Source organism: Oncorhynchus clarkii, chromosome 18, assembly GCF_045791955.1.
Source record: "Oncorhynchus clarkii lewisi isolate Uvic-CL-2024 chromosome 18, UVic_Ocla_1.0, whole genome shotgun sequence".
Lineage (NCBI taxonomy): Eukaryota > Metazoa > Chordata > Actinopteri > Salmoniformes > Salmonidae > Oncorhynchus > Oncorhynchus clarkii.
Window position 1 is genome coordinate 15,238,973 of NC_092164.1, and position 13,490 is coordinate 15,252,462.

General features: G+C 47.3%; 1 protein-coding gene across 12 annotated transcripts in view; it reads right to left on the minus strand.

Annotated features, from left to right (window-relative positions):
* Nucleotides 1-13,490, minus strand: part of LOC139373068 (mcf.2 cell line derived transforming sequence-like a) — a 66,060-nt gene that overhangs the window by 19,419 nt on the left and 33,151 nt on the right. For 8 of the 12 annotated variants that reach the window (XM_071113121.1, XM_071113122.1, XM_071113125.1 and 5 more), the window contains 4 exons: nucleotides 9,025-9,115; nucleotides 907-1,026; nucleotides 679-795; nucleotides 151-300 (listed from right to left, as the gene is read on the minus strand). In XM_071113121.1, the coding sequence (XP_070969222.1) occupies nucleotides 151-300; nucleotides 679-795; nucleotides 907-1,026; nucleotides 9,025-9,115 (478 nt within the window). Of the gene's footprint in view, nucleotides 1-150; nucleotides 301-678; nucleotides 796-906; nucleotides 1,027-9,024; nucleotides 9,116-9,559; nucleotides 9,664-13,490 lie in introns of those variants that run through there. The other 4 variants (XM_071113128.1, XM_071113132.1, XM_071113123.1 and 1 more) reach the window with 2 other exon arrangements.

Genomic DNA, 13,490 nt, shown 5'->3' on the forward strand with positions numbered 1-13,490 from the left:
TGAGAAACACAAACAGCAGGAACAAATCAGGAACTGAATGTTTAATCGCGCCTTGAACTTCAAATAAAACAACCTCAACACTATCACTTAAAACATGGAGTTTTTGATAATAGTCTGTATATTAATGACTTGGTCTCTCTGTGCCCTTACCTTCATCTGTCCCTTCTTCTCGGAGTGTGTGGCCAGCAGGTTGGACGTGGCCTGGGCGTCGTTGGGTAGCTCGGTCTCGGCCAGCTCCGTCCCAAACGACTGCAGGGTCTGAGCCGTGGTCTTCACCATCAGAGCAAAGGCCTCGATAGCCTGAGGACCGGACAAACACAACCCAATTGTGTCATCACTGGTTAGAAACACACACACATCCTATTGAGATGGGGTGGACTAATGGGACAGTTTAGAATGAGTTCAGTTCAGTGAGCAGATATCAAGTTGGGCTTGGGCCCTATGTAGTCTGTCAGGGGTCTGGTGAGAAGGGTATGGTAGTAGGGTACTCACGGTGCAGTGTGAGATCCAGGTATCATGTTGGGATTGGGCCCTATGTAGTCTGTCAGGGGTCTGGTGAGAAGGGAATGGTAGTAGGGTACTCACGGTGCAGTGTGAGATCCAGGTATCATGTTGGGATTGGGCCCTATGTAGTCTGTCAGGGGTCTGGTGGGAAGGGTATGGTAGTAGGGTACTCACGGTGCGGTGTGAGATCCAGGTATCATGGCAGTAATCCTGGGTTCCTCCCAGCTCCTGGGGCAGCTGAGTCCGGTCGATGTAGGCATGGAGCTCAGTCACAGAGCTCAGCATCACCACCTGAGACACAGGGAGGAGAGTCAACACACATTAACCTACATATGAGACGCATACAAACGTCCACTAAACGTCCTCACATCAGACGTGCGCATGCATATAAAAAAAACATACCGGCACCTTCATCTTGAACTCATCCCTGTTGAACTTAAAGAAGATGTCGGAGAGCGTCCGCTGGAATAAGGTGGAGGGCCGCAAGACCAGAACCAGCTCTAAATGCACTGGGAATGAGCCCTGTGGAACACATACATTCATTACTTTGTGTTGTTGTTGTTGGGGGATAACCTTTCAGAAGTCTTATGGACTTGAATGGAATTCATTGATGCAAATTAAATGAACATACACACACATGCCTTACTGGAAAGAGTGGTAAATCAGGGTAGTGATTCATCTTGGTAAGCAAATCCAGTGGTCTTGTGTTTTAGCTTATTGTCCTGCTGAAAGGTGAATTTTTCTCTCAAGTGTCTGATGGAACGCAGACTGAATCCGGTTTTCCTCTAGGATTGTGCCTGTGCTGAGCTCTATTCAGTTTCTTTTTATCCTACAAAACTCCCTAGTCCTTGCCAATAACATGATGCAGCCACCACCATGGTTGAAAATATGAACAGTGTAGTCAGTGTTGTGTTGGATTTCCCCAAACATAACACTTTGTATTCAGGACAAAAAGTTCATTTCTTTGACACATTTTTAGCAGTTTTACTTTAGTTCCTTGTTGCAAACAGGATGCATGTTTTGGAATATTTGTATTCTGTACAGGCTTCCTTCTTTTCATTCTGTCATTTAGGTTAGTATTGTGGAGTAACTACAATGCTGTTGATCCATCTTCAGTTTCCTCCTATCACAGCCATTAAACTCTGTAACTGTTTTAAGTCATCATTGGCCTCTGGGTGAAATCCCTGAGCGGTTTCCTTCCTCCCCGGCAACTGTGTTAGTGACAGGGTGTATTGATACACCATCCAAAGTGTAATTAATAACTTCACCATGCTCAAAGGGATAGTCAATGTCTGCTTTGTCCATTTTTGCCTATCTACCAATAGGTGCCCTTCTTTGCGAGGCGTTGGAAAACCTCCATGATCTTTGTTGTTGAATCTGTGTTGGAAATACACTGCACGAATGAGGGACCTTACAGAAAATGTTATGTGTGGGGGTACAGAGATGAGGTAGTCATTTAAAAATCATGTTAAACACTTATTATTATTATTATTATTATTACACACAGAGTGAATCCATGCAACTTATTATGTGACTTATTACGCACATGTTTACTCCTGAACTTATTTAGCCTTGCCGTAGCAAAGGGGTTGAATACTTACTGACTCAAGACATTTTAGCTTTTCATTTTTTCATGAAGTTGCAAATATTTCTAAAAACATAATTCCATTTTGAAATGATGGGGTATTGTGTTTAGGCCAGTGACACAACATATAAATGTAATCCATTTTAAACTCAGGCTGTAACACAACAACATGCGGAGAAAGTCGAGAAGTGTCAACACTTTCTGAAGGCACTGTGCGCCAGATTGTTAGTGGCTTGTTGTAACAGGAGTTGTGAATTACTCTGCTCTACAGGGGTGGTCTTCAAATCGATACCGCAAGACTAGCTAGAGTAGGACAACCTTCCTCAGCCTCGGGCACACAAACAACACTACCCGCTGTAGAACCTACACCCCCACAGTGATGCAGCATCACCACACTCTACTGCTGCTGGCTACAGCTGACATATATAAGCAGGCTGAGTGGGCATAACACTGATCCCTGGAGGAGTGGAGGGGGGGAGGGATAGCGCTTCAACCAACAGGTGCAGCCAAAAATATCTACTACATGTTATAAAACAGGTTAATCTCTCGCTTGTTTTAGAATAGGTACTTTTATTGAATTCTTTGGGTTGAAAATACTGAGAAGAGAGTTCGTCAGAAAACCCAGAATCCACACAGCAACTGATAGCAGCCTGAATATAGCCTATTGTCTGAACCAGAGCCACACACACCTATGTATTTACTTGGACAGTGAAGCTAAAAATGCATTTGCAGTTTATTTTGGTGGTGTTTATAGGCATAAAATTACACCCCCCCCCCCCCCCCCTCCAAAATGCTAACCTCCCCTGCTATTGGTAATGGTGAGTGGTAAGCATGTTTTGGTGGCATGATCTCATTAACGTAGAAGTGTTCAGAAACATATTCTATTCTTATTTACAGTAAAAGTGACCAAAAAAGGACAATAGGTTATTTACCATTCATTTCTATTGGGCACAACAATCTGAAACACAGACAAAACAAACTGCAAATGCACCCATGTTTACTGAGCCTCATACTTGATGTAGTCATTGTGTGCTAGGAATATGGGACCAAATTCTACATTTAAATAAAACCAAATACTTATGACACCTTCAAATTGCAGGACTTTAATTTCTAAACAGTGAAACAGACACAGGGCCTTCAGAAAGTATTCATACCCCTTGACTTATTCCACATTTTGTTGTGTTACAGACAGAATTTCTCTCACTCCTTATCCAGATACAAGATGTAATCGCCGTCAAAAAGTTACTCTACAAAGTATTCACTCAGGGGTGTGAATACTTCTGTAAATTAGATACAAAAGTATTTCATTTTCAAGAAATTTGCAAAATCTTCTAAAAACCCATTTTCACTTTGTCATTATGGGGTATTATTGCGTGTAGGTGGGTGAGAAAAAAACATGATTTGATCCGTTTTGAATTCAGGCTGTAACAACAAAATGTGGAATAAGTCCAGGGGTATGAATACTTTCTGAAGGCACTGTATGTATGAAAATACCCTCAAATAAAAGGTGACGTTCTGTACTGTCGCCTCATGTTTGATCTCAAATCCAAAATGCTGGAGTATAGAGACAAGTTCAAAGTTTTAGCCTAACTGTTCAAATAAATACGTGCAGGTTTGTAACCACAGTAAAACCTCTGCAAATCCCAATTCCAATTAGCAGAATAAGGCTCTATTTCAGCAGTATGATGTCATCTCATATTGCCAAAAGGCTGCTTCCCAGAGACTAGCCCACTACATCCACACACAGCTGCTTACCTACCCTGCAAGACCACGTTGCCATGGAAACTGCACTCCTTGGGAGAAAGAGATGAGGTTCCACACAGCGACGGTTTCCACGTCTGTCACACAGCCAGTCTATTTTCTATTAATTAATTGCATCTAGTAAATAAAGGAATGCTCTTTCTCACTGAAAAAAATTTGTCAATGACCAGGTTTCGAACCTGGAGCTCAAGACTGCTTTAGCCCACTGAGCTATAGACCTAGGCATTTGCTCAGGAAGCTAACACGTGTCTTCAGGTGTCAGGCAAGGACACTCAAATCTGAGTGTATTACTGAACTACCACCGCAAAATCAATGAAGAGATCCTGAGAGATAAAACGTGTTAATCTTCATTACCTCACTCTCATTATTTATCTCCTAATCAATAATCCAGCGCACCGTCACACTGTCTGTCCTGCACATGACACTCAAACAAATGACTTGATCTGTTTGGGACTGATGGCTGTATGGGACTGGAGCAAGCCTGCTGTGATTGGAGCCCGACTGTTATTAGGCTCCTCCTCTAAGTAGATTTGAACCCTACTTGCATATAATATGACCCTTTTCTATCACAGTAACCCATCAATATTTTTGGAGAGCTTGGAGTTTACTGACACTAAAATCATAAAAGCACTTTAACAGCGGGCGGGTGGACGTTAAAAACCATTTAATGAGAACATGGAAGGAGGGGCTGCTTCTTGACCTTCAAACTATGATTTCCATAGCAATACCATTCCATGTAGTCTGACTAAGGTGTAGCCAATGAAAGCTCATGTTAAACCCAGCTACACAGTATATGATATACTGTCGGAAGTAATAATGGAACACTCTCTCCCCCATCACACCCAGCTGAGTAGCCTGCCACCACCGCTATCTCTACCCCATCACACCCAGCTGAGTAGCCTGCCACCACTACTATCTCTCCCCATCACACCCAGCTGAGTAGCCTGCCACCACTACTATCTCTTCCCCATCACACCCAGCTGAGTAGCCTGCCACCACTACTATCTCTACCCCATCACACCCAGCTGAGTAGCCTGCCACCACTACTATCTCTACCCCATCACACCCAGCTGAGTAGCCTGCCACCACTACTATCTCTCCCCATCACACCCAGCTGAGTAGCCTGCCACCACTACTATCTCTTCCCCATCACACCCAGCTGAGTAGCCTGCCACCACCGCTATCTCTACCCCATCACACCCAGCTGAGTAGCCTGCCACCACTACTATCTCTTCCCCATCACACCCAGCTGAATAGCCTGACACCACTACTATCACTCCCCCATCACACCCAGCTGAGTAGCCTGACACCACTACTATATCTCCACATCACACCCGGCTGAGTAGCCTGACACCACTATCTCTCCACCATCACACCCAGCTGAGTAGCCTGACACCACTACTATCTCTCCCCCATCACACCCAGCTGAGTAGCCTGACACCACTACTATCTCTCCCCATCACACCCAGCTGAGTAGCCTGACACCACTACTATATCTCCCCATCACACCCAGCTGAGTGGCCTGACACCACTACTATCTCTCCCCATCACACCCAGCTGAGTGGCCTGACACCACTACTATCTCTCCCCATCACACCCAGCTGAGTAGCCTGACACCACTATCTCTCCCCATCACACCCAGCTGAGTGGCCTGACACCACTACTATCTCTCCCCATGCTGCTCATCTCCCTAGCAGGTTCCATCTCTCTCACACGCCCCCCCTCCTCCTCCTCTCCACAGTTCAGCCCCTCTACTTCCCCTGCCTCCCTCCTCCTCTCCACAGCCCAGCCCCACTCCCTCCCCCTGCACGCCCCCTCCTCCTCTCCACAGCCCAGCCCCACTCCCTCCCCCTGCACGCCCCCTCCTCCTCTCCACAGCCCAGCCCCACTCCCTCCCCATGCACGCCCCCTCCTCCTCTCCATAACCCAGCCCCTCTACTTCCCCCCTGCCTCCCTCCTCCTCCTCTCCATAACCCAGCCCCTCTATTTCCCCCCTGCCTCCCTCCTCTCCATAACCCAGCCCCTCTACTTCCCCCTGCCTCCCTCCTCCTCCTCTCCATAACCCAGCCCCTCTACTTCCCCCCAGCCTCCCTCCTCCTCCTCTCCATAACCCAGCCCCTCTACTTCCCCCTGCCTCCCTCCTCCTCCTCTCCATAACCCAGCCCCTCTACTTCCTTACTTCCCCCCTGCCTCCCTCCTCCTCTCCATAACCCAGCCCCTCTACTTCCTTACTTCCCCTGCCTCCTTCCTCCTCCTCTTCTCCATAACCCAGCCCCTCTACTTCCCTACTTCCCCCCCCTGCCTCCCTCCTCCTCCTCTCCATAACCCAGCCCCTCTACTTCCCCCTGCCTCCCTCCTCCTCCCCCTCCTCCTCTCCACAGTTCAGCCCCTCTACTTCCCCCTGCCTCCCTCCTCCTCTCCACAGCCCAGCCCCACTCCCTCCCCCTGCACGCCCCCTCCTCCTCTCCACAGCCCAGCCCCACTCCCTCCCCCTGCACGCCCCCTCCTCCTCTCCATAACCCAGCCCCTCTACTTCCCCCCTGCCTCCCTCCTCCTCCTCTCCATAACCCAGCCCCTCTATTTCCCCCCTGCCTCCCTCCTCTCCATAACCCAGCCCCTCTACTTCCCCCCTGCCTCCCTCCTCCTCCTCTCCATAACCCAGCCCCTCTACTTCCCCCTGCCTCCCTCCTCCTCCTCTCCATAACCCAGCCCCTCTACTTCCTTACTTCCCCTGCCTCCTTCCTCCTCCTCTTCTCCATAACCCAGCCCCTCTACTTCCCTACTTCCCCCCCTGCCTCCCTCCTCCTCCTCTCCATAACCCAGCCCCTCTACTTCCCCCTGCCTCCCTCCTCCTCCTCCTCCTCCTCTCCATAGCCCAGCCCCTCTACTTCCTTACTTCCCCCTGCCTCCCTCCTCCTCCTCCTCTCCATTGCCCAGCCCCTCTACCCCCCCCTGCGTCCCTCCTCCTCCTCTCCATAACCCAGCCCTTCTACTTCCCTACTTCCCCCCCTGCCTCCCTCCTCCTCCTCTCCATAACCCAGCCCCTCTACTTCCCCCCTGCCTCCCTCCTCCTCCTCCTCTCCATAACCCAGCCCCTCTACTTCCCCCTGCCTCCCTCCTCCTCCTCCTCTCCATAGCCCAGCCCCTCTACTTCCTTACTTCCCCCCTGCCTCCCTCCTCCTCCTCCTCCTCCTCCTCTCCATTGCCCAGCTCCTCTACCCCCCCCCCCTGCCTCCCTCCTCCTCCTCCTCTCCATAGCCCCCCCCCCCCCCCCCCCCCCCCCCCGCCTCTCCATAGCCCAGCCCCTCTACCCCCCTGCTTCAGTACCATGCAGTGCAGTGCCTAGGGGTGAGTAATGAAGCCAACCCTCTGCTGCTCACACTGCAGGCCCACAGGGACACAGTCACAAATCATACTGCTAATCACAATCACAATCAAAATCACAGACACTGCATGCTTGAGGGTGTGAGTGGGTGAGAATGTATGTGTGTGTGTGCCTTTGCCCTTGGAGCCACCACAGTGATACTGTACTCTACTAATCAGCAGGTTTCCCCAGCCTGTTTACACACTACTATCACTGTAGAGAAATCAATGAACACACCCACACTTAACAGGGGATTACAGAGGACGACTGTCCTAACTCAGCAATGTTAACAGCTCAATACCAGCCTCCTCCCCTCCCTTGTCACATAGACATATCCAATGGGCTGGAACGGGCCGTTATGGCTGGAACAGTCCATTATTATTGGGGGGCTGACAGGCCCATATAAGGAGAATGATGGAGACATTATGGTTTGCTGATGGGAGATGGGTGAGCTAAAAGGTTAACATTTGTCAATGTTATATTTATAGAAAAGTAATATTTCTGTTTTGTTTGTCTGTTTCAAAACTCTGCATTTATTACCCGGCAGGGTAGCCTAGTGGTTAGAGCGTTGGACTAGTAACCGGAAGGTTGCGAGTTCAAACCCCCGAGCTGACAAGGTACAAATCTGTCGTTCTGCCCCTGAACAGGCAGTTAACCCACTGTTCCCAGGCCGTCATTGAAAATAAGAATTTGTTCTTAACTGACTTGCCTAGTTAAATAAAGGTAAAAAAAAAAAAAAAAAAAAAAAAAAAAAAAAAATATGAAGATCACAGATGTGAAGCCTGTATCAAGTTATTATGATGGTGATTCCTGGAACTCATTGTGGGTGTTTCATGTTCATCACCCTATCCCCTCCCTAGTCAAATCAGCCTATCCCCCTTCCTAGTCAAATCAGCCTATCCCCCTTCCTAGTCAAATCAGCCTATCCCCTCCCTAGTCAAATCAGCCTATCCCCCTCCCTAGTCAAATCAGCCTATCCCCCTCCCTAGTCAAATCAGCCTATCCCCCTCCCTAGTCAAATCAGCCTATCCCCCTCCCTAGTCAAATCAGCCTATCCCCCTCCCTAGTCAAATCAGCCTATCCCCCTCCCTAGCCAAATCAGCCTATCCCCCTCCCTAGTCAAATCAGCCTATCCCCCTCCCTAGTCAAATCAGCCTATCCCCCTCCCTAGTCAAATCAGCCTATCCTCCTCCCTAGTCAAATCAGCCTATCCCCCTCCCTAGTCAAATCAGCCTATCCCCTCCCTAGTCAAATCAGCCTATCCTCTCCCTACTCAATCACTCTATCCCCTCCCTAGTCAAACACCCTATCCCCCCCCCTACTCAATCACTCTATCCCCTCCAGCTACAGCCACAGCTGTTGAGCTGTCACAGCCTGTACCACATGCAGTGAGAGAGAGGACAGAGACAGACAGAGAGAGAAAGGAGACGGACGGACAGGAGACAGACAGACAGTCCCCTCCTGCAGGTTGAAGTGAGTGTGATGTTGTATAATCTGAAAGGAGGAGATGCTACAGTGCCCTCCTGCAGGTTGAAGTGAGTGTGATGTTGTATAATCTGAAAGGAGGAGATGCTACAGTCCCCTCCTGCTTAGAACTAGGCTAGTAGTTACAGTTTCGCCAGACAGCAAGACACCTCATGGAGAAGGCTGCACTGTGCCACTACTCTGATATACAAAGGTTTCCTGTCGCTCAGCACATCTCGAACACCTGTTAAGGTGTATGTCCTAACAGATTACACACACACCCTCAGCATGCAGTGATAACGAGGTGTGCATGCACACAAACATACACACACGGTGGGCTACTCACTGCAATGCGTAGCAGGGTCCCCTTGACGGCGGTCCATCTGTCCTGGCGGCGGTCGATGACCAGGATGAAGCCCACTCCAGACGCTGTCACACTGCAGGAGAGCGAGACACGGTCACCACAGCAACATGGATGTGTGTGTATGTTACCACGGTTACATGGATGTGTGTGTATGTGTGTATCCTCCTAATGACAGGACCCTTGACTGCGCCAAGATCACAGGCTATCCACAGGCAGTGGCATTAGAACGGCCCGCTCAATCCCTGTGTGTGTGTGTGTGTGTGTGTGTGTGTGTGTGTGTGTGTGTGTGTGTGTAGATTGTGTACAAAAATACCAGGAGAGTGTCGCTGGCAGCACACGTTTACATCTCAGTCAATTAGCAGATGCTCTTAACAAGAGAGACAACCACACACACAGAAATGTGAAAGAGTCCATGCTGCTGAGGTGATCCATATACAACAACACAGCCAGGAGAAAATCCATCATCCATCCATCACACTGCTGTGCGCGCACAGACACACGGTAGAAAACACACTACCAAAATGTTGCCTCTTCCTCAGGTTAATCCCATTGATGTCACACGACAGGATACGTCTGTTATTCCCAAAAGTTATTCCCAAAACCTCCTCAATAGAATGTCATCTCCTTCTCCCATTCCTTTTCTCTGTTATTCTGGTTTTCCCTCTCTGCAGATCCCGTTTGTTAAGCACCAGCGTTCTGTTTACAGCTCTGATAGAACGGGAGCCAACCACCAAGCCCCCCCCGAGAACAACGCTCCTCTACCTACCCGCTTCTCTACACCAGCCAATCAACTCAGCCCTGCATCTCCTGCTGCTCCCCCGTAGCCTATCACAGAGCAGCATATGGGTGATGGACAGCGGTGGCGGGAGTGTGTTTGAATGGCTCATAAGCAGAGGGGGGCGGGACATCTGATGGAGAATGAGATGGGATCCATCCCCCTTTATCTGGTAGGTGAGGGAACTGCAAAATTGTCATTAATTCAATTGCCGCCATGACAGTGGTGCGCACACACACACACACCTTTCTTTTGGCTTTAGCTATAGAGCTTCCCCGCCCCTCCCCCTCGTCTCATTGGCTCTCTCTCTCCCCCCTCCTTTCCTCTCTCTCCCCCCTCTCTGCTCAGCAGCATGTGTGTTGGCAGTGAGGAGAGCAGAGGTAAAGGACAAGGAGGAAGCCATAGAGATAAGGAGAGAGAGATTTATAGAAATAAAGGTAGAGAGATGAACAAAGAGAGAGAGAGAGGGAGAGGACAAAGAGAAAAAGGAGAGGAGAAAGTGAGAGAAAGAGGAGAGAGCATGCATCTTGAAAAACAGACGGTGATATGATTTTATCCAGTGGTACTAATCAGGACCGTCCATAGGGCTGAACTGGCAGCATGATGGATGTTTCTCTATAGGACACCGTGTTAAATACAACACTCTGATTCAGAGATAAACTCATAGTAATTAAACACCCAGGACACCCCGTCTACACCCCCACAATACCCCCTCTTTCTCTTTTATATCTCCTCTTCCAGCTCCCTCTTTCTACCCCCTTACAGTCACTCACGCTTTTGGTCTGGCGAGCGCGCTAGAGAGAGAGAGAGAGAGAAAGCAAGAGTGAGAGAGAAAGGGAGAGGCACAGAGAAAGAGAAGGAAAGCGAGGGAAGCACAATAGAGAAAGAAAGCACCCCCTCTCTCTCCTCTCAATTCAATTCAAGGGGCTTTATTGGCATGGGAAACATGTTAAACATTACACTCACAGAAGTTCCAAAATAATAAATACATTACAAATGTCATATTATGTCTATATACAGTGTTGTAACGATGTGCAAATGGTTAAAGTACAAAAGGGAAAATAAATAACAAATCTTGCTGCTGTGATGGCACACTGTGGTCTGTGGTATTTCACCCAATAGACATGGGAGTTTATCAAAATCGGGTTTGTTTTCAAATTCTTTGTGGATCTGTGTAATCTGAGGGAAATATGTGTCTCTAATATGGTCATACATTTAGCGGGAGGTTAGGAAGTGCAGCTCAGTTTCCACCTCATTTTGTGGGCAGTGTGCACATAGCCTGTCTTCTCTTGAGAGCCAGGTCTACCTACGACGGCCTTTCTCAATAGCAAGGCTATACTCACTGAGTCTGGACATAGTCAAAGCTTTCCTTACGTTTGTGTCAGTCACAGTGGTCTGCCACTGTGTATTCTCTGTTTAGGGCCAAATAGCATTCTAGTTCTCTCATTTTTTTTGTTAATTCTTTCCAATGTGCTAAGTAATTATCTTTCTGTTTTCTCATGATTTGGTTGAGTCTAATTGTGCTGCTGTCCTGGGGCTCTGTGGGGTGTGTTTGTGTTCGTGAAAAGATCCCCAGAACCAGCTTGCTTAGGGGACTCTTCTCCAGGTTAATCTCTCTGTAGGTGATGGCTTTGTTATGGAAGGTCTGGGAATCACTTCCTTTTAGGTGGTTGTTGAATTTAACGGCTCTTTTCTGGATTTTGATAATTAGCGGGTATCGGCCTAATTCTGCTCTGCATGCATTATTTGGTGTTGTTGTAATGGATCTCTTCATCGTCTAACGACGAGTATGAAATATCGGACCAATGCGCAGCGTGTTAAGTGTCCATGTTCATTTATTAACTGAACACACAAAACAAAATAATGAAGTGAATGGAAGAAACGAAACAGTTCTGTAAGGTGACATACACTAGACAGAAAACAACCACCCACAAACAAGAGTGGGAAAACAGGCTACCTAAGTATAGTTCTCAATCAGAGACAACGATTGACAGCTGCCTCTGATTGGGAACCATACCAGGCCAAACACATAGAAATACCAAACATAGAACAAAAACATTGAATGCCCACCACAACTCACGCCCTGACCAACCTAAAATAGAAACATACAAAAGGAACTAAGGTCAGGACGTGACAGTTGTACGTTGTACACAGAGGATATTTTTGCAGAATTCTGCATGCAGAGTCTCAATTTGGTGTTTGTCCCATTTAGTGAATTCTTGGTTGGTGAGCAGATCCCATACCTCACAACCATAAAGGGCAATTTGTTCTAACTGATTCAAGTATTTTTTAGACAGATCCTAATTGGTATGTCGAATTTTATGTTCCTTTTGATGGCATAGAATGCCCTTCTTGCCTTGTCTCTCAGATCGTTCACAGCTTTGTGGAAGTTACCTGTGGCGCTGATGTTTAGGCCAAGGTTTGTATAGTTTTTTGTGTGCTCTAGGGCAACGGTGTCTAGATGGAATTTGTATTTGTGGTCCTGGCGACTGGACCTTTTTTTGAACACCATTATTTTGGTCTTACTGAGATTTACTGTCAGGGCCCAGGTCTGGCTGAATCTGTGCAGAATATCTAGGTGCTGCTGTAGGCCCTCCTTGGTTGGTGACAGAAGCACCAGATCATCAGCAAACAGCAGACATTTGACTTCATATTCTAGTAAGGTGAGGCCGTGTGCTGCAGACTGTTCTAGTGCCCTCGCCAATTCGTTGATATATATGTTGAAGAGGGTGGGCATTAAGCTGCATCCCTGTCTCACCCCACGGCCCTGTGGGAAGAAATGTGTGTGTTTTTTTGCCTATTTTAACCGCACACTTGTTGTTTGTGTACATGGATTTACAATGTTGTATGTTTTTTCCCAAACACCACTTTCCATCAATTTGTATAGCAGAACCTCATGCCAAAGTGAGTCGAAGGCTTTTTTGAAATCAACAAAGCATGAGAAGACTTTGCCTTTGTTATGGTTTGTTTGTTTGTCAATTAGGGTGTGCAGGGTGAATACGTGGTCTGTAGTATGATAATTTGGTAAAAATCCAATTTGACATTTGCTCAGTACATTGTTTTCACTGAGGAAATGTACAAGTCTGCTGGTAATGATAATGCAGAGGATATTCCCAAGGTTGCTGTTGACGCATATCCCACGGTAGTTATTGGGGTCAAATTTGTCTCCTCTTTTGTGGATTGGGGTGATCAGTCCTTGGTTCCAAATATTGGGGAAGATGCCAGAGCTGAGGATGATGTTAAAGAGTTTTAGTATAGCTAATTGGAATTTGTTGTCTGTATATTTGATAATTTCATTGAGGGTTGGAGAGTTTTTATTTTGTCCTGTAGTTCATTCAAGGTAATTGGAGAATCCATCTATCTCTCACATCAGAGGTACATGGGGCTGGAGGGCGGCAGTATCCACAGGAGAGTTGTCTGCTTTATGAACACCCTCTGGTCTTAGTAACATGTGAGCTCATGATCACACATGTCATCACCCAGTCACACACCACAACTGAATATATACATCTCAGGTAGAATCTCATTCATGCATTTGATACAGATGGGTTCCCACCGGCTGTAACGAATGGATAGTATATGATACTATATTACTTAGAAATATATATGTTCTTTCTTGTTTTGTCAATTCAAATTTGTCTGGAATTACATCTTTACAGAACTCCTTTCTATG